The following is a 21,586-nucleotide window of genomic DNA, read 5'->3' on the forward strand; positions in this document are numbered from 1 at the left end:
TTGGTGGCCTACCATGCATTGGTCCACACTAATTTAGTCCCGTGCTTAAAAACATCCTATGCTAAGGCTTCTCCAATTCTGCCACCATGAAAAAACTATTTTCTAGCACACACATCTTTCTTGGATGAGGTAGCTGTGTGGGAACTGGGATCCAGGGGCTTCTGATTTTATATTATTGCCTCCAGGAAGGGCTGATGCACAGACCTCTAGAATATGAGACAATACTAGAACTCAGGGGATATGTAATGAAATTATATGCTGGAGGATTCAGGAAGGACAAAAGAAGCTACTTCTTGTGCAGCACATAGTTAAACTGTGGAACTCGATCCCACAGGAGGTAGTGATAGCCACCAGCACGGATCGCTTTAAAAGAGGATTCGACAAATTGATGGTAGATAAGGCTGTCCACGGCCAGTACCTATGATGGCTATGTTCCACCTTCACTGTCACAGGTGATATGCTTCTGAATACCAGTTGCAGGAAATCGCAGATGGGAAGAGCTTTGTTGCTCTCAGATCCTGCTTTCAGGCTTCCCATGGGCATCTGGCTGGCCACTGTGAGAGTAGAATGCTGGACTAGATGGGCCTTAGGCATGATCCAGCAGAGCTGCTTCTATATTATTATTTGCCCATTTGCCACAGGCCATTTTCTGCTGTTATACAAGCACATTGTGAAGCAGCCCAGCACACGGGCCTCACATAGGGACAGCCAATTGTATAATCAGCACTTCCAAAGTTAGAGAATCTGCTGGTGCCTCGACCTACTGCAGCATATGATTCTATGCAGGGCTGCTAAGATAGGGTTGCCATATTTCAAAAAGTGAGAATCTGCCAAAGTTGTTCAGCTTTCTAGTTTTGCCCAAAGTTGCCGAGCAAAAAAATGACACTGCTGACATGGTTTGCCATACGTTCGGGCATTTTAGCCGATTTCTGCCTGATTGCTTCAGTATTTCGGATATGTCAAGGAAATTCTGGGCGTAGGGCAACCCTAGCTAACAATTGGATTGGAGAGACAACAAAGAAAGTGGCATTTTCTGCTTACATGGCTCCCTTCTTCTTCTTCTTCTTCTTCTTCTTCTTCTTCTTCTTCTTCTTCTTCTTCTTCTTCTTCTTCTTCTTCTTCTTCTTCTTCTTCTTCTTCTTCTTCTTCTTCATTTATACCCTGTCCATCTGGCCGGGTTTCCCCCACCACTCTGGGTGGCTTCCAACAAATAGCAAAATACATTAAAATATCACAGATTAAAAATTTCCCTAAACAGGGCTGCCTTTAGGTGTTTTCTAAATGTCAGGTAGTTGTTTATTGCCTTGACCTCCGATGGGAGGGTGTTTATTGCCTTGACCTCTGATGGTAGAGGGCGCCACTACCGAAAAGGCCCTCTGCCTGGTTCCCTGTAGCTTTGCTTCTCGTAGTGAGGGAACCGCCAGAAGGCCCTCGGCGCTGGATCTCAGTGTCCGGGCTAAACGATGGGGGTGGAGACGCTCCTTCAGGTATACAGGACCGAGGCCTTGCTTGTTTCAGGCCAGATGCAAAAGGATAGGCAAACTCAGTGAAGGCTGGTTATTGGGGATAGTGGGGCACTGCCTCACCAACCTCCGTCTTCCCTCTGCCAGGCCCCACCTGCCTTCCTTTCTGCTTACTACTAGTCCCTGGCTATCAGCTTCCTCTGCCACAATGTTGCCATTGTATAGCTCAGCCTGGAGAAGGATGGGGACGAACCCAGAATTATTTGCTGCTACCTCTCATTGGCTCTGGCTTCATCTACTGTGGGTTTGTTCCTGCCTTCTGCCCCTCCAGCCACAATGTCCAACAGCAGGACCGGCCCACCCATGAGGTGGACTGAGAAGCAAGGAGAAGCTGTGTCCTCAGTTTCCGGTGAAATCTTGCCACTCCCACAGCTTCTCCTCACTTATCTCATGGTGGTCAGGGGTTCCCTGACCCCTTCCCCACCAATGCCACAGGAGAAATAATAATAATAATAATAATAATAATAATAATAATAATAATAATAATAATTATTTATAGCCTGCCCATCTGGCTGGGTTTCCCCAGCCACTCTGGGTGGCTTCCAACAAAGATTACAAATACATTAAAAAATCAGTCATTAAAAACTTCTCTAAACAGGGCCATCTTCAGTTGTCTTTTAAAAGTAAAATAGTTGCTTATTGCCTTGACATCTGCTGGGAGGGCGTTTCACAGGACAGGCACCACTACTGAGAAGGCCCTCTGCCTGGTTCCCTGTAACTTCGCTTCTCGCAGTGAGGGAACTGCCAGAAGGCCCTCGGCGCTGGACCTCAGTGTCTGGGCAGAACGATGGGGGTGGAGATGCTCCTTCAGGTATACTGGGCCGAGGCCATTTAGGGCTTTAAAGGTCAGCACCAACACTTTGAATTGTGCTCAGAAACGTACTGGGAGCCAAAGAAGAAGAAGAAGAAGAAGAAGAAGAAGAAGAAGAAGAAGAAGAAGAAGAAGAAGAAGAAGAAGAAGAATGGATTTGATATCCCACTTTATCACTACCCGAAGGAGTCTCAAAGCGGCTAACATTCTCCTTTCCCTTCCTCCCCCACAACAAACACTCTGTGAGGTGAGCGAAGCTGAGAGACTCCAGAGAAGTGTGACTAGCCCAAGGTCACCCAGCAGCTGCATGTGGAGGAGCAGAGACGCGAACCTGGTTCCCCAGATTACGAGTCTACTGCTCTTAACCACTACACCACACTGGCTCTCAATGTAGGTCTTTCAGTACTGGTGTTATGTGGTCTCAGCGGCCACTCCCAGTCACCAGTCTAGCTGCCGCATTCTGGATTAATTGCAGTTTCCGGGTCACCTTCAAAGGTAGCCCCATGTAGAGCACATTGCAGTAGTCAAGTGGGAGATAACCAGAGCATGCACCACTCTGGCAAGACAGTCCACAGGGAAGAAGTGGCTGTGGCTTCTGGGTTCCACCAAGGAGGAAGGGCTTGGGTGGGGAGTGAGCAACAGCAGCACCTTCCCGTTTTACCTCAGATGTCGAAACAGGACAAGGCTGCCCCTGGTCTACTTCTGGGTTAGCTCACCTTCATTTGTTCTTTCCAGCTGCTGAAACCTTAACACCTTCCCCTTCTCTGCTTTCTGCAAGATATGTAGGCAGTATTGACGGATGAAACAAAGCAATCTAAGAAGTAAATGTGATTAATTGTGTCGTCCCCCTCTCCCTTATCATTGTTTTTTCATGTGCTTGCATTATCACACAGATTACTCTTTGGTCAAGATGCCTCCTCTACACCTGAGCGTGCCCCACTACCGTTTCCCATTGGAAGGGCAGAGTTATATATCTATTCCTGGAGAAGCGTTTCAGAACAAAGGTAAGATCTATGCTTTATGAAGGATTTATGACGGGGAAGGGTTATCATTCTCCGTTAATTGAATGTGCAAACTGCTTACTGCAGTGATGAGTCCTGCAATCTTCTAACCCAGAGAAGCCAATGATGTTTCCCTCCAGCGGCTGTTGGGACACAGCTCTCATTGCCCCTGACCAGTAGCCATGCTAGCTGGGGGAGACAGGAGGTGCAATAGACAACTGCACAGCTTCTATCTGTAGAAATGGACAAAAGAAGAAGATGGTTAAGAGAGAATGCTGTGCTTTGTCAGGGAGATGCAGAATTTTAAGCTTACTCTGGTTTTACATGCTATTATGGAGGTCCAGTTGGCACCAGAATCATCAGAAAACAGATCCATCAATTACCCATCCCTGTCCTACTAAGCATGTTTGCGATTGCAGGCTTACAGTGCAATCCTACCCATGCATTTTTACTTGGAATAAAAGACCCACTGTGTTCTCTTGGGCTGACTCCTAGGTAGGTGTGTGCCTGGGATTCCTGCTCCCTCAGCCTCCCTTGTCTGCAGTGGAAGTGCCCATGCCTGCATTTCTTTAAACTTTTGGCTGCCATCCATTCCCTCGGAATGCTTCAAAACTTCGTCGTAATTTTATTTATCTGTTTATTGGAGTATTTGTGCCCCGCTCTTCAACCCCAAAGGCTCTCTGAGCAGCTTACATACAAAGACAGTCCTTGCCTACAGGATTACAATCTTAGAAGAGCATGATTCACAAGGGTAAAAGTACAGGGAGAGAAGAGGAAAATGCCACAGCTGATGGATCTGGGCCTCCCAGCAAAGTTGATGAAGTGAGCCCTGCTTTCTGTCTCTCCCACCGAGGCAGCCAGATGAAGCTGGCCTGTCATTGCACAGATGACGGAGTGAGCTCTGCTTCCCCAGGTCTTTCACTACTGGAAATAATAGTGATGATAATTTTATTACTTTTATGCTGGCCATTTGACTGGGCCACTCTGGGCTGCTCCCAGCACAATATGAAAACACAATAATACATAAAACCTTAAAAATGTTCCTATACAGGGCTGTCTTCAGATGTCCTCTAAAAGTCATATAATTGTTTGTCTCTTTGACATCTGATGGGAGGGTGTTCCACAGGGTGGGTGCCACGACTGAGAAGACCCTCTGCCTAGCTCCCTGTAACTTCACTACTTGCAGTGAGGGAACCGCCAGAAGGTCCTCAGAGCTGGACCTCAGTGTCTGGGCTGAATGATGGGGGTGGTGGTGGAGATGCTCCTTCAGGTATACAGGGCCAAGGCCATTTAGGGGTTTAAAGGTTAGCACCAAGACTTTAAATTGTGCTCGGAAACGTACTGTGAGCTGTTAAGCTTGAGCATGAGAGACTCACCATCACTGGAGGCAGGATAAACTTAAACAGGGTTTATTAAGGGGATTTTATTTACCTAAGGGGAAACTGACACATGTACAAAGGTGACTTGGCAGTTGGTAGTCACTGCTCCTGATGTGATCCTCTAAGCAGCTTTCCCCTCAACTCAGTCTAATTCTCCACCCCGGTCAATTTATTTCCTCCCACCAGCTAACTCTTAACTCTCCTACTAACAAAATGAATTTCAATAGGGACAAATGTAAGGTTCTAAACTTAGGCAGGAAGAACCAGCTGCGCAGATGTAAAATGGGGGGGGGCACCTGGATTGCCAGTAGTATGGCGTGAAAAGGATCTAGGGGGTCTTACCACAAGCTGAACATCTAGGCTGCATCATCAGAAGTATAGTGTCCCAATCAAGGGAAGTATTAGTACCGCTGTATTCTGCCTAGGTCATATCCCACCTGGAGTATTGTTTCCAGTTCTGGGTGCCACAATTTAATAAAGATATTGATAAGCTGGAATGTGTACAGAGGAGGACAACCAAGATGATAAAGGGTCTGGAATCCAAGCCTTACAAGGAGCGGCTGAGGGAGCTAGGTATGTTTAGCCTGGAGAAGAGGAGATGTGAAGGCCATCTTCAAATATCTAAAGGCTGTCACATGGAGGATGGAGTAAGCTTGTTTTCTCCAGCTCTGGAGGCTAGGACGGAAACCAATGGATTCATGTTACAGGGAAGGAGATTCCAATAAACATCAGGAAGAACTTGCTAACAGTAAGAGCTGTTTGACAGTGGAGCAGAGTGTCTCAAGAGGTGGTGGACTCTCCTTCACTGGAGATTTTTAAGCAGCAGTTGGACAGCCATCTGACCTGTATGAGCTAGATGAGATTCCCGCATGGCAGGGGGTTGGACTAGATGACCTTTGGCAGCCCTGTTTAGGGAAGCTTTTAATGTTTGATGGATTTCTGTGTTTTAATGTTTTGTTGGAAGCCGCCCAGAGTGGCTGGGGGAGCCCAGCCAGATGGGTGGGGTATAAATAATAAATTATTATTATTATTATTATTATTATTATTATTATTATTATTATTATTATTTGGGTTCCCTTCCTACTCTATAATTCTATGATTCTATTCTCACTGACAAATGATCCCCAACTGGCCATTCACTACCCAACTGGCTGGAACCTCCAGCCAATCAGACTGAAATTTACCTGACCCATGCCTCACCTGCTAAATTTTTAAGTAGGTTCTTTGCTCTGCTGGAACCATAGCTGCCAAGTTTTCCCTTTTCTTGCGAGGAAGCCTATTCAGCATAAGGGAATTTCCCTTGAAAAAAGGGAGAACTTGGCAGCTATGGCTGGAACTGTCACCTAGCAACCGCTGACAAAAAGTTTTGTAATGTTATAACAATGCAGGGCCTTGTGGCAGTCACAGAGGTCATGAACACCAACCAAACACACACACACACACACATAGCGAGAGCAAGAGCGAGAGAGCGCATGCAATAAAATTGCAGCCTTAATCAGGCTTCGGCAGGAATACTGAGATGCAGATAGGTATTTAGGAGGGAGGCAAGAACATCAAGCCCTTGAGCCAAAAACAATAAAGGCATCTTGACTCTCATCTTTAGTTCCTTCCGGGTTCAAAGGGCTTCCACATGTTGGTTGTAAAGGGAGAAGTACTCCGAAGAGAGTAATTCAAAGAACACAGAATAGTGTTTTGTTTTGTTTTTTTTAAAAAAAGCTTTTAGAGGCCAGGAATTTGCAAACAATTTCCATAAATACCAGATGCAAAATCCAGAAAGGAAGCAAAAGTACCAAACATGATCCAAATACCCATTTATGAATCTGGAGATCAAGTGCCATAAGGATCAGGCAGAGGCAAAAACCAAAACCCAGAACCAGAATGTTACCGACTGCTATAAATTACATTAATTACAAAACTTCTCGTCTTATGTTTACAAGTGCCGTGAGTTTAAGGATCCCAAGCAAAATGTCGCTGAAGCACCCAGTTGTATTTTATGATTTCTGTCCCAATACTCTGTAAAGGAGTGGTTTCTAGTCTTTAGCCAGCAATATCTGAGCATCAGCATATTTCCTACAACTTCACATTATTTCATCTGAATCACATGCAGTTAAGGTTGTTCATCATTAGCAGACACATCTGCACTGCACAGTCAAATCGTGTTGGTTCCTTGCCACAGAAACAAAGCAGCAAAAAGAGTTTGATGGCACCTTAAAGATAGATTTATTGAGCCACAATAAGTCTTCATAAGGAACCATGGGACTCTTGGCTGTTTAAACTAGTTCCGCAGCTGTTCTTTCTCTCTGTGGAATTCTAGGAACCACAGTTCTGTGGGATAGATTAGAGACTGTCACCTAATCATATTTCCGAGGATTTTTGGGAGGGGGTGGATGCGAAGCCATGGCTTCCAAAATGGCTTGAATAAAACAGATGCAACTTTGCAGGGTAGATTGTGCATTTTAAAACCTATTTATGAAGGATTGTTTGAACTGCTCTTTGCATTGTGGTTCTCCAGATGACCTGTTTACAGAGCGTTTGTCTTGATTTGATTGCACAACACTTTCGTAGAGGTTAGACCAGGATGCTGCCCATGAAGGCCGTTTATCTGGCCCACAGGCCACCCGTGAACCGAGCCGTCCGCTCGGCGAGTCCCACCCCCTGCCGCACTAAACCAGCGCAGCATGGCGCAGGGACTCGCCAAGTGGTGCCGGAAACGGCGCTTGCACCTGCGCAGATGCCGGAAATCACTTCTGCGCATGCCCAAATGCCCCAAATCGCTTCTGTGCAGGCACGATTTCCAGTGTCTGCACAGCTACAGAAGTGATTTCCAGTGCTGCGAACATGCACAGACACCATTTCCAGCGTCGCGCTGCGCCTGTCCAGCCTACGGGCGATGCCCATGGGAATGATCCGGCCCATGGCCGGATAACCTTGCTGACGCCTGTGTTAGACTCTACCCAGTCTCTATCGAGCATTCGTTTTGATTCATTTGCAGGGAGGTTATATGACAATGAGTATTCATTCTGATTTGCTTGCACACTGTTTATACACCTTATTCATTCTTTGCATACACTTTTGTGCATTTCCCTGTTGCTTTCCTACCTGCAAAAAGTCTGTTTTTTTGTTTTAAATAAAAATGCATTTGTTGCAGTAGGATGATAGGAGGACCATATTAAGGGATGTAAACCCAGATCAAGGAAAGTAATAGCACCACTCCATTCTGTCTTGGTCTGACCTCACTTGAAATACTGTGTCCAGTTCTGGGCACTACAGTTTAAGAAGGATCTGGATGATCTGGAAGATATGCTGAGGAGGGTGACCACGGTGATCAAAGGCCTTATGAGGATCAGTTGAGGAAGTTTAGAGGTAAAGAGGAAATGGAGAGAAGATCTGATAGCAATCTTCAAATACAGTGGTACCATGTTTTAAGAACAGCTTAGTTTATGAACAACTTGGATTAAGAACGCTGCAAACCCGGAAGTAGGTGTTTTGGCTTGTGAACTTTGTCTTGGAAGCAGAACATGTTTTGCTTTCTGTGTTCCATTTGTAAATTGAGTCCCTTGCTGCTATGGGAAAGCACGCCTTGGTTTAAGAGCGCTTTGGTTTAAGAACGGATTTCCGGAATGGATTAAGTTAGTAAACAGGGCCGTCTTACTCATAGGCGCTAGGGGCGCGGGGCACCCAGGCGCCGGGCTCTTAGGGGTGTCAGGCCGAGAGTCCCGGGCCCGAGAGTTGAGTCCGGGGAAGATCCCACCCGTCGGTCGGAGCGCTGTGGTGGGCTCTTCTGCTGCGGGCAGCTCTGTGCTGCGAGTTCGGGGGTGACCAAACTAGCGAGATGCTGAGGACTGGGCAACCTGGGGGGGGGGCGCCGGGCAGATCTTTGCACCCCGGCGCCGCATATAGTTAAGACAGCCCTGTTCGTAAACCAAGGTACCACTGTATATAAAAGGCTGTTACATGGAGGATGAAGTATGCTTGTTTCTACTGCTCCACAGGGCGGGGCTCGAACCAATGGCTTCAAATTACATTAAAGGAGATTCCAATGAAATATTAAGAAGAATGGTACAAGCTGTTTGACAGTGGAACAGACTTCCTTCGGGAGGTGGTAGATTCTCCTTCCTTTTTAAGCAGAGGTTGGATGGCCACCTGTCATGTATGATCTAATTGAGATTCGTGCATTGCAGGGGGTTGGACTTGATGACCCTTGAGGTCCCTTCCAACTCTACAATTCTATGATCCTGAAGTTGCTTCCAATCCCAGTGTTAATCATACTCAGAGTAGTTCCTGTGAAATTAATGGAACGGATCATCTTAATTCCATCAATCTAAATGGGTCTACTGTAAGTAGAGCTTGGTTGGGCACACATCCCAGAGCATTTCAATCGGGCAAACCTGAATTTCTGGTATTCACGCGAATCCTTCCCACAAAATGCTTAGCCACTCATTTTGCCTTTGACTTCCAAGCCACCCAAATGAGTTTTTACAATAGACAAGATTTATATAATTTAGCTGTTTAGCTCCATTACATTATGAAGGTAGTGAGAAGTCTACATTGTCCTGTGTTGATGTTCCTTTTTTAAAACTCTCTCTGTGTGTATGTGTGTTGAAATCCCCATAAGACTAGATGTGGGGAATGATGAGGTTGCCAATTTACAGTGTGGCTTTAAATTGGATCCCCCCATCCACTTTACAGTGGTACCTCGACTTACGAACGACTCGACAACCGAATTTTTCGACTTACGAGTGGGGCAAATGGCCACACGCTTACGAATTTCTCGACCACCGAACGGAAACCGCGGCAGTTTTAGATAGGGATTTTTCAACTTACGAATTTTTATATGGGGTTGCTTCAACTTACGAATTTTCCATTTCCAATGCATTCCTATGGGAACTCGCGTTTCCAATGGTGCTTTTCGACTTCCGAATTTTTCGACCTACGAAGGTGCCTTCGGAACAGATTAAATCCATAAGTCGAGGCACCACTGTATCTCAAGCTGCAACACTGGCATGTAATAAGCATCCCTTTCCCTCTCTACAGCTTGGATAACCATTGTGGGACTTCTCTACCATACCATGCACCAGTTCTTCGGAAGTATCAGACCAATAGAAACAAAGTAAGTTCCTTTTTTTTAAAAAAAAAAGGCAAGCTGATTATGCATAATGAATAGTACTAATATTACAAAAGGGACCCTGGTAGGGATGGGCGAGTCTGTCAATCTTGGTTTTCATTTATCCTGGCATATTTCCATATCAGTTTGACATATTTTATTTTTTGGGAAAAGTCCTCATAAGAATTCACCAACCTCATTAGTGCACATTTCTCTTGAAATACAAATTTGTGTAAAGCAGTTTCCCCTAATATAATGTATGATTTGTATGTTGTTTTCACTAAAATGTGAGCCTAGCATATGCATGTTTTTGTACACGTCGCTTGTTTTTGTAGGCCTTACTTGGCTAAATTGTAAAATTTGTGTGGATTTCGAAAGATGGCTGGTTTTGGTTCTCATCTGGCTTCGTGGAGGGTGAATCATCTTCTGCTGAATCTAGACACTTTAGAAAAAGTTACAGGAAAAAGCGTTATAAAGCTCATAATGGAAAATCACATTGGAGAAAGATCGAACTCTACAGCGCAATGTGGTGTCACATGTTTATAACACAGTTATGATGATATAATTGAGTGTGGCTGAGTCCTGGGTTTCACACTACGTTGGATTGTAGCATGACTGGGAATTTCAATGCCTGCATTTGCTGGTTGCTTTCAGCTCATGCGATCTGCATCGTGTTTTCCTGTGCTACCTATTTGTTTCTGGGTCTTGTGCTGGGTTGGACTTTTAAGGCTGACTGTGGATCGCCTACAAGCAGAACTGTATCGGGATTCAAATGTATTCTGTACAACGCCTAGATAATTTGTTTTCTGAAGTGTCTATCAAATGCAAACAAACTCAGATAATTCCCACTGGGTATGCCCAGTAGCTCTTTGGACCCTTGCCTAGATAAATCATATGTATTGCCATCACCTCCCTCCACCCCAGGTTTAATGTTCACTTCTCCTTTTGTAAAGATCATACCTTGTTCGCACTTCAAACACCACGACAGACTAAAACTAACACAGCCAGTGAAGTGAAGCATTCTTCCACCTCTTCCACCTTTCCCATACGCACTTGGCTAATTTTTACACCACTAAGCAGATAAAGCACTCGGATCCATTTACTTTCTGCATTGCACCAGTGACATGTCCTGTAGATTAAAGCAAAGGGAACTAAGAGCAATATACCATTCAAAAAGACAGCCCAGCTCATGACCTGAGAATTTCCCAAGCCAATTCAAGACAGTCGTATATTCTGTACAGGTATAAGCATAGTCTAAATGCACTAACTCAGGTAATTATTGCTGAAAGAAATGGACGCCGGGAGTGGCAGCCCCAGGCCCCTTTCCCTCATACCATAGCAAGGTTGGGTGGGGAAGGGACCTAGCTCAGAGGCAGAGCATCTGCTTGGCATGCAGAAGGTCCCAGCTTCACTCCCTGGGCTCTCCAGGCAAGGCTGGGAGGGACCTCCTGTCTAAAACAGTGTTGAGGAAGATGGGCAAATGGGTCTGCCTTAGTATAAGGCAGCTTCCTGTTTCCCCAAAGTTTCTGGATGCCTATTTTAAAACTTGAATAATAGGAGTATATTTGGGGAGGGATCATGTCTCATTGGCAGAGTGCCTGATTTCAATTCAACGCACACCTCCCTTTAAAACAGGGATGGACAACGTATGTGCCTGAAGAGCCGTAACAGATCACTCTGCAGGTTTGGGGATTCAACTGCCATCATCCCTGATGATTGGCCATGCTGGCTTGGGTGGCTAGGAGCTGGATTTCAACAACATCTGGGAAACACATGTTTCCCATCCATGGTGGGGGGGCACAGCTCCCCCCAAAAGCAGGTGATGTAAAAGATCCTGGACAACTCAGGGCACTAGGCTAGGTGAACAGACGTGATTTAAATGTATATTGGCTAAAAAAGCCAATGCAATTCTGGGCTGCATCAATAGGAGTATAGCATCTAGATCAAGGGAAGTAATAGTACCACTGTATTCTGCTCTGGTCAGACCTCACCTGGAGTACTGTGTCCAGTTCTGGGAACCACAGTTCAAGAAGGATACTGACAAGCTGGAACGTGTCTAGAAGAGGGCAACCAAAATGGTCAAAGGCCTGGAAACGATGCCTTATGAGGAACGGCTTAGGGAGCTGGGTATGTTTAGCTTGGAGAAGAGAAGGTTAAGGGGTGATATGATAGCCATGTTCAAATGTATAAAAGGATGTCATATAGAGGAGGGTGAAAGGTTGTTTTCTGCTGCTCCAGAGAAGCGGACACGGAGCAATGGATTCAAACTACAAGAAAGAAGATTCCACCTAAACGTTAGGAAGAACTTCCTGACAGTAAGAGCTGTTCGACAGTGGAATTTGCTGCCAAGAAGTATGGTGGAGTCTCCTTCTTTGGAGGTCTTAAAGCAGAGGCTTGACAGCCATCTGTCAGGAATGCTTTGATGGTGTTTCCTGCTTGACAGGGGGTTGGACTGGATGGCCCTTGTGGTCTCTTCCGATTCTATGATTCTATAGTGTGCATGCAATCTATCCCTTCCCAAAGATCCTCGGGAACTGTAGTTCACTCTGCACAGAGCTATAATTTCCCAAACCCTTGTTGTTGTTTAGTTGTCTTAGTCGTTTTCAACTCTCCGTGACCCCATGAACCAGAGCATGCCTTGGAAACTCTCACTTTTTTCTCAAAGCTTCTCCCTTTTTATGTCCATGAAGTTTTCTTGGCAAAATACTGGAGTGGCTTGCCAGTTCCTTCTCCAGGTGGATCACATTTAGTCTAAACTCTCGGCTATGACCTGTCCGTCTTGGGTGGCCCTGCATGGCATAGCTCATAGCTTCTCTGAGTTATTCAAGCCCCTTCGCCACGACAAGGCAGTGGGAAAACATGTTCTAAGTGTATGCAGCCACAGTCTGACCTCTCCATTCTGTTCTCATATTTACTGCAGAGTTGTGTGAAGTCTCAGAGAGTGCTTGCTATGCATGCAGAAAGTCCCAGCTTCCAAATTTAGGTCACCTCCAGGGGACTTGTTTACTGAGTGTGCAGCAAGTCTTGTACCACACTTTCCAGTGCTTTCCCCTGCTGCTTTCCTAACCGCAAGGAAGTCCAATCTTTTGGGGATGTGGGTTTGCTTCACAAGAGCTTCAAAGTTCCTTTCATTGTGCAGCCTAAATTTGACAGGATGTGATTGAATCCCACCTGAAAACAGTGACAGTCTGGAAATACCCCTCATTATCAAGGAGAAAATGGCAGGTGATGGGAGGGACCTGCCACAGGGAATTGCAATATTTCTTAGTGTGATACGAAATCCCAAGAGGCCATAATTTATGGGCCATTAGCTGTATAAGATGTATTATCTTGATAATTTGTTCTGGCAAATGGGGCTGGAATGTTTTACTTCCCACAGACGGAGAAAAGGAGTGGGTGGCCAGAGGCTCCACACACACAACTATTTCTCGTTAGGGATGTAAGAAGGCGCTGATCCCCGTTTTGCCCTGTATTCACCACACGCAGTACCATTTCCATTCAGCCAATATTCAGCTTCCCGGAAAAAAACAACAGCCTTCATATTGCTGTCCGCTAAGGTGAAACGTTATGTAATTGGTAACGCAATTAACTACATTATCATCACATTCTTTCACACCATTCACTTCAGTGCGAAGGAAATGCCTTGCAATTCCGAAAATAGAATATCATCAGTTGCGTGTTGTTATGTATTGTTTGCAGACTGAAAACACCATCAGCGGCAAATCCGGATTGCTATTTTATGGGTTGATCTCTGTTCCGGACATGGGATGAATGAGCAAAAATCGACAATTTCTGCTCCCATTTCTGTTTCCTTTGGAATTTTCTGACTTCCTTACTGGTTGTATACTTAAGCAAATCCCATCTCTTAAAATCTGGATGGCACCTCAGTTCTTTGGAGAAAATAGTAATTCCAGGAATGCTAGCTTGGCCTGACTTCCCCCATCGCTTGGTGAATCAAAGTCCAGCTAGCTGAGGAATGCTTTCTCCTTGCTTGCACTGATGTGCAATTTTGTGTGTGTCTTTATACTGCTAATTTATGCCCCTAATGAGGATTTTTGCAATCTCATTTTCTTTTAAAGGTCCTTCCTTTCCGCTCAGGGTTAGCCAAGGCAGTGCCCTCCATATGCTGTGGACTACAACCCCCAGACCCCTCCGGCATAAGCCAGTAGTTAGGGATTATGGGAGTTGTAGTCCATCAACTTCTGGAAGTCACCAAGCTGGCTAACCCTGATTTAGGTCTTTAGGGCTGCAATCCCATGCACCCTTAAAGGTAAAGATAAAGGGACCCCTGACCGTTAGGTCCAGCTGTGAACATCTCTGGGGTTGCAGCGCTCATCTCGCTTTACTGGCCGAGGGAGCTGGGGTACAGCTTCCGGGTCATGTGGCCAGCAGGACTAAGCCGCTTCTGGCAAACCAGAGCAGTGCACAGAAACGCCATTTACCTTCCCGCCAGAGCAGTACCTATTTATCTATTTGCACTTTGATGTGCTTTCAAACTGCTAGGTTGGCAGGAGCAGGGACTGAACAATGGGAGCTCACCCCGTCACGGGGATTCAAACCGCCGACCTTCTGACCGGCAAGCCCTAGGCTCTGTGGCTTAGACCAGCGTTTCTCAACCACTGTTCCGCGGCACACTACTGTGCCGCGAGACGGTGGCTGCTGTGCCACGAGATGGTGGCTGCTGTGCCGCGATGTGAGGCAACGAGAAGGGTGATTTGCGGCCGCCAATAGGCAGCGCTGACCCGCCGGAAAGGAAGCCAGCCGGGTCAGTCTGGAGGGCGCGAGGGCGTGAAGGGTGTTTCTCCGTCATCTCCTCGCGCTCACTCCCTGAGCGAGGCAGCGCTTCATGGCCGAGGCCGCCTCCTCGCGCTCTCCCCGCATGCTCAATGGAGAAGGTAGTGGCGGCAGCGGCGGCAGCGGCGGCAGCGGCGGTAGCGGCTGCAGCGGCAGTGGCGGCAGCGGCGGCAGCGGCGCAGGGCGGCGGGGACTGTGTAGCAGCAGCAGCCCCGTCCAGCGGCGGCAGTAACAGCAGCAGCCGCCCCACCTCGGCGGGCTCCTCGCCGTCCTCCTCCGCCAGCTGGGGAGGGCTCTCGGGCCGCCAAGGAGCAGCGGCGGTGGCGGCTACACCAGCGGGGAGGCCGGAGGGAGGCGGCGGTGGCGGCAGCAGCAGCAGCCCCGGCTCAGCCGCGGCCAGCCCAGGAGGGAGCGGGGGGCTGGCGGCAGGCAGGACGACGGAGGCGGTGCTTGAGGGCTCTCTCAGCAAGTACACCAACCTCATCCTCCCTATTCCTCAGTCCCCCACCCATTCCCAACCCCCAGGATTTGCCCCGTCTTTTAATGGTGGTGTGCCGCGTGATTTTTTTTGATGGAACAAGTGTGCCGTGGCCCAAAAAAGGTTGAGAAACACTGGCTTAGACCACAGCGCCACCCGCATCCCTTACCTGACTGTAAATCCCAATGAACACAAAGTAAATACATGTTTACTTCGCATGTGTAGTGTTTCTCAGAATTGTGCTCCCTCACTAGTAGCTGATATGTCCCGTGTTACCTAATGCATTGCTAGTAATGATACGTTTTTTTTTAAAAAGTTTGTACATGCTAACACCCTTAGATGCCTTTCTTACTTTCAATGTGCTTCTTTTGTCCTCTCTTAGCAGAAGTTCTTAAAAATACCGCATTTTTAACAGTGAACCCAAACAGATGGATAGAAAGTGACTGGTACAAACTTATAATAGGGTGGTATATAAATTCAATTTAAAATAAAATAAGAATAATAAATGAAATAAAATGGCCAAACCATAGGTTAGAGGCTTTTGACTGCAGGCTGGCTCACACACCTTCAGTCATCACTTGATGCTCGCAGCATTCAGTGCTGTCTTGCATGTGTGAGGGCCTGTCATGAGTTCAGCACATAATATTTGTGTATCTCTTTAAGCACAGCACCTTTCAGGGTAATCAGTAGGCATATTCAGCTGTTGACCAGGAGAAGGGTACAGGCAGGAATCAAGGTCTGTATTCAGACATGCATGGCTCCTCACTTGGGTTTGCATCCAGCTAAATTCTGCTCAGAGTAAGCATACTGAAATAATGTCCATTAGTTAACCATGTTCGTTAGTTTCAATGAGTCTATAGGTACACTCCTCCATTGTCTCCTGAGATGGATGGATGCCAACAAATATTTGCAACCAGTATCAAAAAGAGGGTTTCATGTTAAAATGAGCCATCACAAATAAAAAAACCAACCACTCTCCAACACAAACATTTTTCTGTGTTTCAGGCATTCAACAGGAAATGTAGAGAAATCAAATTATGATAGGGAAAATCAACAGCAAAATTTAGCCTCCTTAAAAGAAAAGAAAGAAAGAAAGAAAGTGAAAACAGCACAATTATTTAAAAACCACTCGTCGAAATTCCCTCAAGCTAGGAAAATATCTTTTCTGGCAGGTTTTCCAATGAGAGGTTGAGCCAGCTTGGCTTCCCTCGGAACCCTGGTTTGAATTATGCTATCTTTGAGAAGCAAACACTTTCTGGACAAGATGGGCCTCTTTCATAACAGGGCTATAAATAACATGCCCAAATAATAATTTGTAAAATATCGGCCTCTGAACCGAGAGCCTGGGCTGTCGGTGTGGGAAGTTTTCCCTTTGTACCCTTCACTTCATGGAGATTTATCTTCAGTCATCTAAGGTGGGCCCATCAGGAAATATAATTGTCTGTAAGGACAGAAAGGCATGGTAGAAAGAAGCTTATGAAATGCAGTAAAGGAAATGAGGGGTGATTGTTTGCCGTAGTTTTTCCTTCTTTTAATCCTTAACTACCCAAAATGGTGTCAGTGGCTTTGCTCTCTCTACAGTTATCTCCTTTCAACAAACCTCAAGCTGCTCTTGGACTACAACTCCCAGCATCTCATGAGGACTGTGGCTGATGGAAGATGTAGTCCAACAACATCCAGAGGCTGCCATGTTGGTTATCTCTGGGTTAGACTGAAAGTGAGATCCATGATTTTGGAAAAATATATATATAATAAGAAAAATATTGGTAGAAAACTGGGTATTGAAACCTGCTTAATCTAAATCATATATCCCAGTTTCCAGCGGCCCTTTAATGTACGCTTCATGCAGAGTATACACAGTCAGAAGTTGACCCGGCTAAGAAAACACCACCAAGAGCGTAGGGAATTATCTCCCTTATATGAAACCCCTTACTAGCTGTACACCTGTAAAAGTATACAGATGAAAATACAAACGGTTGGGTTTCTTTAACTGAAAAACAAACTGACTCAAAAGAGACTTTAAACTAAAGATAAATGCTTTCTCTCTTAGCAACTTTATCTACCCACATTCCAACCTTCAAACCATTCCAAACCTCCCACAAACTCCCACATATCTCCCATTAAACTACCCAAGAATTAACAGCAAACTAGCATTATAACTAAGCAACTCTTATACTAAGATTCAACTGGAAATCTCTTAAACTGAGATTTAAATCACACTGAGAGATATTTAACTGAGAGTGGTCTACTAAGAGATCTAACGAAGAGATAAATCAAACTGAAAGATCTAACTAAGAGATGCAGAAGGCTTTCTGGCAGAGCCTTATGTACAAGAAGCAGAGCCCACACCTGTGAGCAATTAACAGAAATCACCGGCACCTGTTTCTCTTAAACAGACAGTATTTACATTAGACCGGCTCTAAAGTAACTTGACTATTCAAAAAATCCAACACTTGACTGAGTGGAGATTTCAACTCAGCTCTACATGGGCCTCATGCCTACTCTCTACACTGGATTATCACCACCCCACACACATGAGTCAGATTTTCATTCAGCGATGGACATCCCAACTCCGCTTTCTCCTCAGTTACTATTCTATCCAGGCAGGTGACCATAGCAGCCATGTTGTGACTACCCTATGGAAGCCATGTTGTTTTTGTGTCCACAACAGTCTTTTTACAATTTCAAAAAAGTTTCCAGAAAGTCCCCAAAGGTTGGGGATCCCCCAACTTGCTCTAACCACACTGGCTCTCCTGGAACTTGGACATGGGGAGCACCTGAAGGCAACAGGTTCGGATCATAAAATTGGCAAAGGGTCTGGCTAGCATGAAAGCCCAACTATTATGTCTTAAAAGTACTCCCTTCCCCAAACAAGCAGTCAGGACTCTCATTTGCAGCACCCTACCTCTCCATTAAGGGGATAGTTCAGGCTGCCTTTCCTGAAATCTCCCCTCAAGTTGGCACTGAACACAGCCTGCAGAGACCGTTCACACTTTACAGAGCCAATGAGAGACACAGCCAACAAAGCCTAGTGTTGTCTTCCAAGCTCTTCTACAAGAATTCTTCAAGGGCAACACTGAGATGGAGGAGGAGGAAGCTGGCAGGCTGTGATTGTATGTAAGAAGACAGGCAGGTGGGCGCAGGCTGAGGTTGGTGGAACAGTACCACCTCCTCATCCTCGTCACCACCACCCTCACTTAGGACCCTGGGAAGGTTGCAACATATTAATTGAGCAGAGGCTGCCGTGCTCTGTAGCTCTGGAGACGGCACTGGGCAATGCAACAAGTCATGTGACACAGATCTTTCAGCAGCAAAGTTAGCCTTTGATCCTATTGGATTAGTGAGTCTTCTGGGTTTTAAATTTTAGAAATAAATGTACAATTAGGCTGCATAAATCTTACTGAAGTCAGCAGGGTTTAAGGAGCCTATCTGTGTGCCATCAGTGTCCAAGTCTTAAATACGTTTCCAGAAGAGCTATGAATTATTGTTTTGTACATTGTAGGGCAGTAGCAAGCAACCTGTTTGTTTTTCCTGAGGGCTACACTCCAGGTAGCGACTCGGGTGGCGCTATGGGTTAAACCACAGAGCCTAGGGCTTGCCGATCAGAAGGTTGGCGGTTCGAATCCCCGCGATGGGGTGAGCTCCGGTTGCTCGGTCCCAGCTCCTGTCAACCTAGCAGTTCGAAAGCACGTCAAAGTGCAAGTAGATAAATAGGAACCGCTACAGTGGGAAGGTAAATGGCGTCTCCATGTGCTGCTCTGGTTCGCCAGAAGCAGCTTAGTCATGCTGGCCACATGACCTGGAAACTGTACGCTGGCTCCCTCGGCTAATAATGCTAGATGAGCGCCACAACCCCAGAGTTGGTCATGACTGGACCTAATGGCCAGGGGTCCCTTTACACTCCAGGTAATTTGTTGGGGGCTGCATGTCACCAGGGAGCAGAGCCAGAGATGGGTGGGATGTAGGGATGGAGGAGAAATTTGATTCAGTTTGCATTTCAAGACAAGCCTTCTTGATTTGTATTTTCTGAAACAAGATGTGAACTAAAATGCAGCCATGTTCTGACATTCACACTTCTCTGAAATGTGTACAGAAATGCATATACTCAAGTAAAAAGTGCTTAAAAGTGCACATGTCAGTGGGGAAAAAAGCATGCAAAAATATAAAGCTTTGCAAAATTGCACTACAAAATATGCATATTATTTTAAATTGCATTTAAAAATGTGTCTGTTGGGGAAAATTCACTGGTGAATTTTTTCTGAGGACTTGTTATTTATGTTTTAACTATTTAACTATTTATTTGTGTTTTCATCTTGTGAACTGCCCCGAGATCTTTTGATGAAGGGTGATATGTAAATCTAATAAATAAACAAACTAACAAACAAAGTGTTGTGGAAATGTGGAGAAATGAACTTAAGAAAGTGAGAGAAACTAAAATTGACAGATCTGTCCATCTTCAAGGGGCAGGAGCACCCCTTTTCTCTATTTCTTTCTGGCAACGCTTATTCCCCCCCCCCCCACACCCAGTGCTTTTTTTCTAAAAAGAATGTTTAAGGGTACTCTCATTTTCCTTCTCATATTGAAATGAGGCCAAACTTAGATTCACAAATTGTGTCCTTCCTCAAACTGGGCACATGTTGCGGTGAGACCTGGCAACCAAACCCTTGTGTTGTGGGTGGGTACGATTGGATAGCCACAACACCCTATTGGTAGGTCCCTTGATGCTGGGTTTAATCTGATCAATGGGACGCTATCCAAATGGATCGAGGGACCTATATATGCCAATGCACATGACCCTGAGCTTTCTCTCATGGGAACACCCGCCCACCTCTCCCTATATTTACAGAGGGCTTGCGCGCTTGACCTTGCTATGCCATCGTGTGTTGTCTGTCATTGGGACAGGGGCACGGCAGGAATTTTTCCCACTTGGCTGATTGGCTGGTGCCATTTGCGTTTCGCCTGCTGCGTAGCAAATCGTCACAACTTGTAAGGTTGTGGATAGGCTCTGGTTCAGGTGATAGCGATGGGGGAATGGTCTTGCCATTCCTATGTGAAGGGTATTCTGTTAAAGGAAACCAGGGACTCAATGGTTTGGTCCAGTGTTTCTCAACCAGTGTGCCTCCAGATGTTTTGGGACTACAACTCCCATCATCCCTAGCTAGCAAGACCAGTGGTCAGGAATGATGGGAGTTGTAGTCCCAAAACATCTGGAGGCACACTGGTTGAGAAACACTGGTTTGGTCAACCCTGTGAGGGGTTGTGCCCATGTCTGAGTCCAGGGGGACATCTGTGTGGTGGACATAGCATGTCCCCGGCTTTATGCCATTCCAGGTGTTCACCCTAGGCTGACCTATGCTGCTGCCATGGGTCAGCGCTACCTGCAATGGTGCAGGGAGCTAGTCGAACCAGAGCCTATGCAACCACTCACTTGCTGAAATCAATAAAGTTGTGGCCTAAATTCTGCCAAAAACCAAACCAAAAATTTGAGTCTCGTGTGAATTTATTTAAGGGGGAGGTTTAAAGGTCTGAACACATAAAATGTTTAGGGGTATGTGTACCCCTGCGTCCCCCCAGAAAAAAGCACTGCTCTCACCCCCAAGCCCTTTCCCCTCTCCAACAATCGAGCTGTTCTTGCCCAGGGTCTGAATTGATAAGTTGCCAAGGGCCTTTGAAATTAGACAAAAGCCAAATGCAGCACTAGGTCCACAGTTTGTCCACCTCTGTTTCAGAGAGGCTGTGTTGCTCCTGTGTTTTTTTTTTTTAGGCAGTGGTACAGTACCTACTGAAATTCCCAAGATGGGGCAGACTAGACATCAAAATACACAACCAACTACAAACATCCTGTTTCTTCTTTTTTCTCAGAATTCCTGGAGCTGCTGCCTGCAAGGACTGCATGATTTTTGCAAGCAGCTACCTTATCTCCCTGAAAGTGGAGCCCCCGCCGACATTGTCCCACAATTTGTCCGGTTCTCCTCTCATTACCATCCATTTGAGACACAGGCTGGTAAGGAGTGATGGATCCTTTAACTTGCTTCTTTGCTATGATGTCTGTAACTCTGCATGACACGTTCCATATCAAGCACAGCAGAATTCCAGGACTTGCGTAAACTATGCCAATGTGAGACATTTGTGTTCCTCTATTAGTTACGTGTAGGGCTGAAATGTACAGCGGGTACCGAGTCCTGCTTGTTTTGTTGTTGTGTGAGACACCCTGTGCTTCCACCCTGTACTCACCCAGCCACTCTGCCTCAAGCTCACTTTCAAAGTAATACAGCTCTTGAGATCTAGAAACTTGTATTTATTAAAAAGAATTATGACCTTCTCTGAGCATGATATTTTGGGTGATGCTTTCGTGGAGTCACAAATTATACCCAGCCTTGACTATTATTTTATTTATTGAATTCATATTCTGTCCTTCTTTCTGGAGCTCAGTGCCGCACTGACAGACTGGAAATAGCACTGCCCTGTTGAGTTGGCTGGACATTAGTTTTGGCTG

The 21,586-nt window shown here is 45.9% G+C and overlaps 1 protein-coding gene across 2 annotated transcripts in view; it reads left to right on the plus strand.

Annotated features, from left to right (window-relative positions):
• ADGRD1 (adhesion G protein-coupled receptor D1) overlaps nt 1–21,586 on the plus strand; it is a 259,370-nt gene that overhangs the window by 37,216 nt on the left and 200,568 nt on the right. For both annotated transcript variants that reach the window (XM_035097840.2, XM_035097838.2), the window contains 3 exons: nt 3,228–3,338; nt 9,749–9,824; nt 20,953–21,094. In XM_035097840.2, coding sequence (XP_034953731.2) covers nt 3,228–3,338; nt 9,749–9,824; nt 20,953–21,094 — 329 coding nt within the window. The remainder of the gene's footprint in view (nt 1–3,227; nt 3,339–9,748; nt 9,825–20,952; nt 21,095–21,586) is intronic.

The sequence above is a fragment of the Zootoca vivipara genome, chromosome 17 (genome assembly GCF_963506605.1).
Source record: "Zootoca vivipara chromosome 17, rZooViv1.1, whole genome shotgun sequence".
NCBI classification, from domain to species: domain Eukaryota; kingdom Metazoa; phylum Chordata; class Lepidosauria; order Squamata; family Lacertidae; genus Zootoca; species Zootoca vivipara.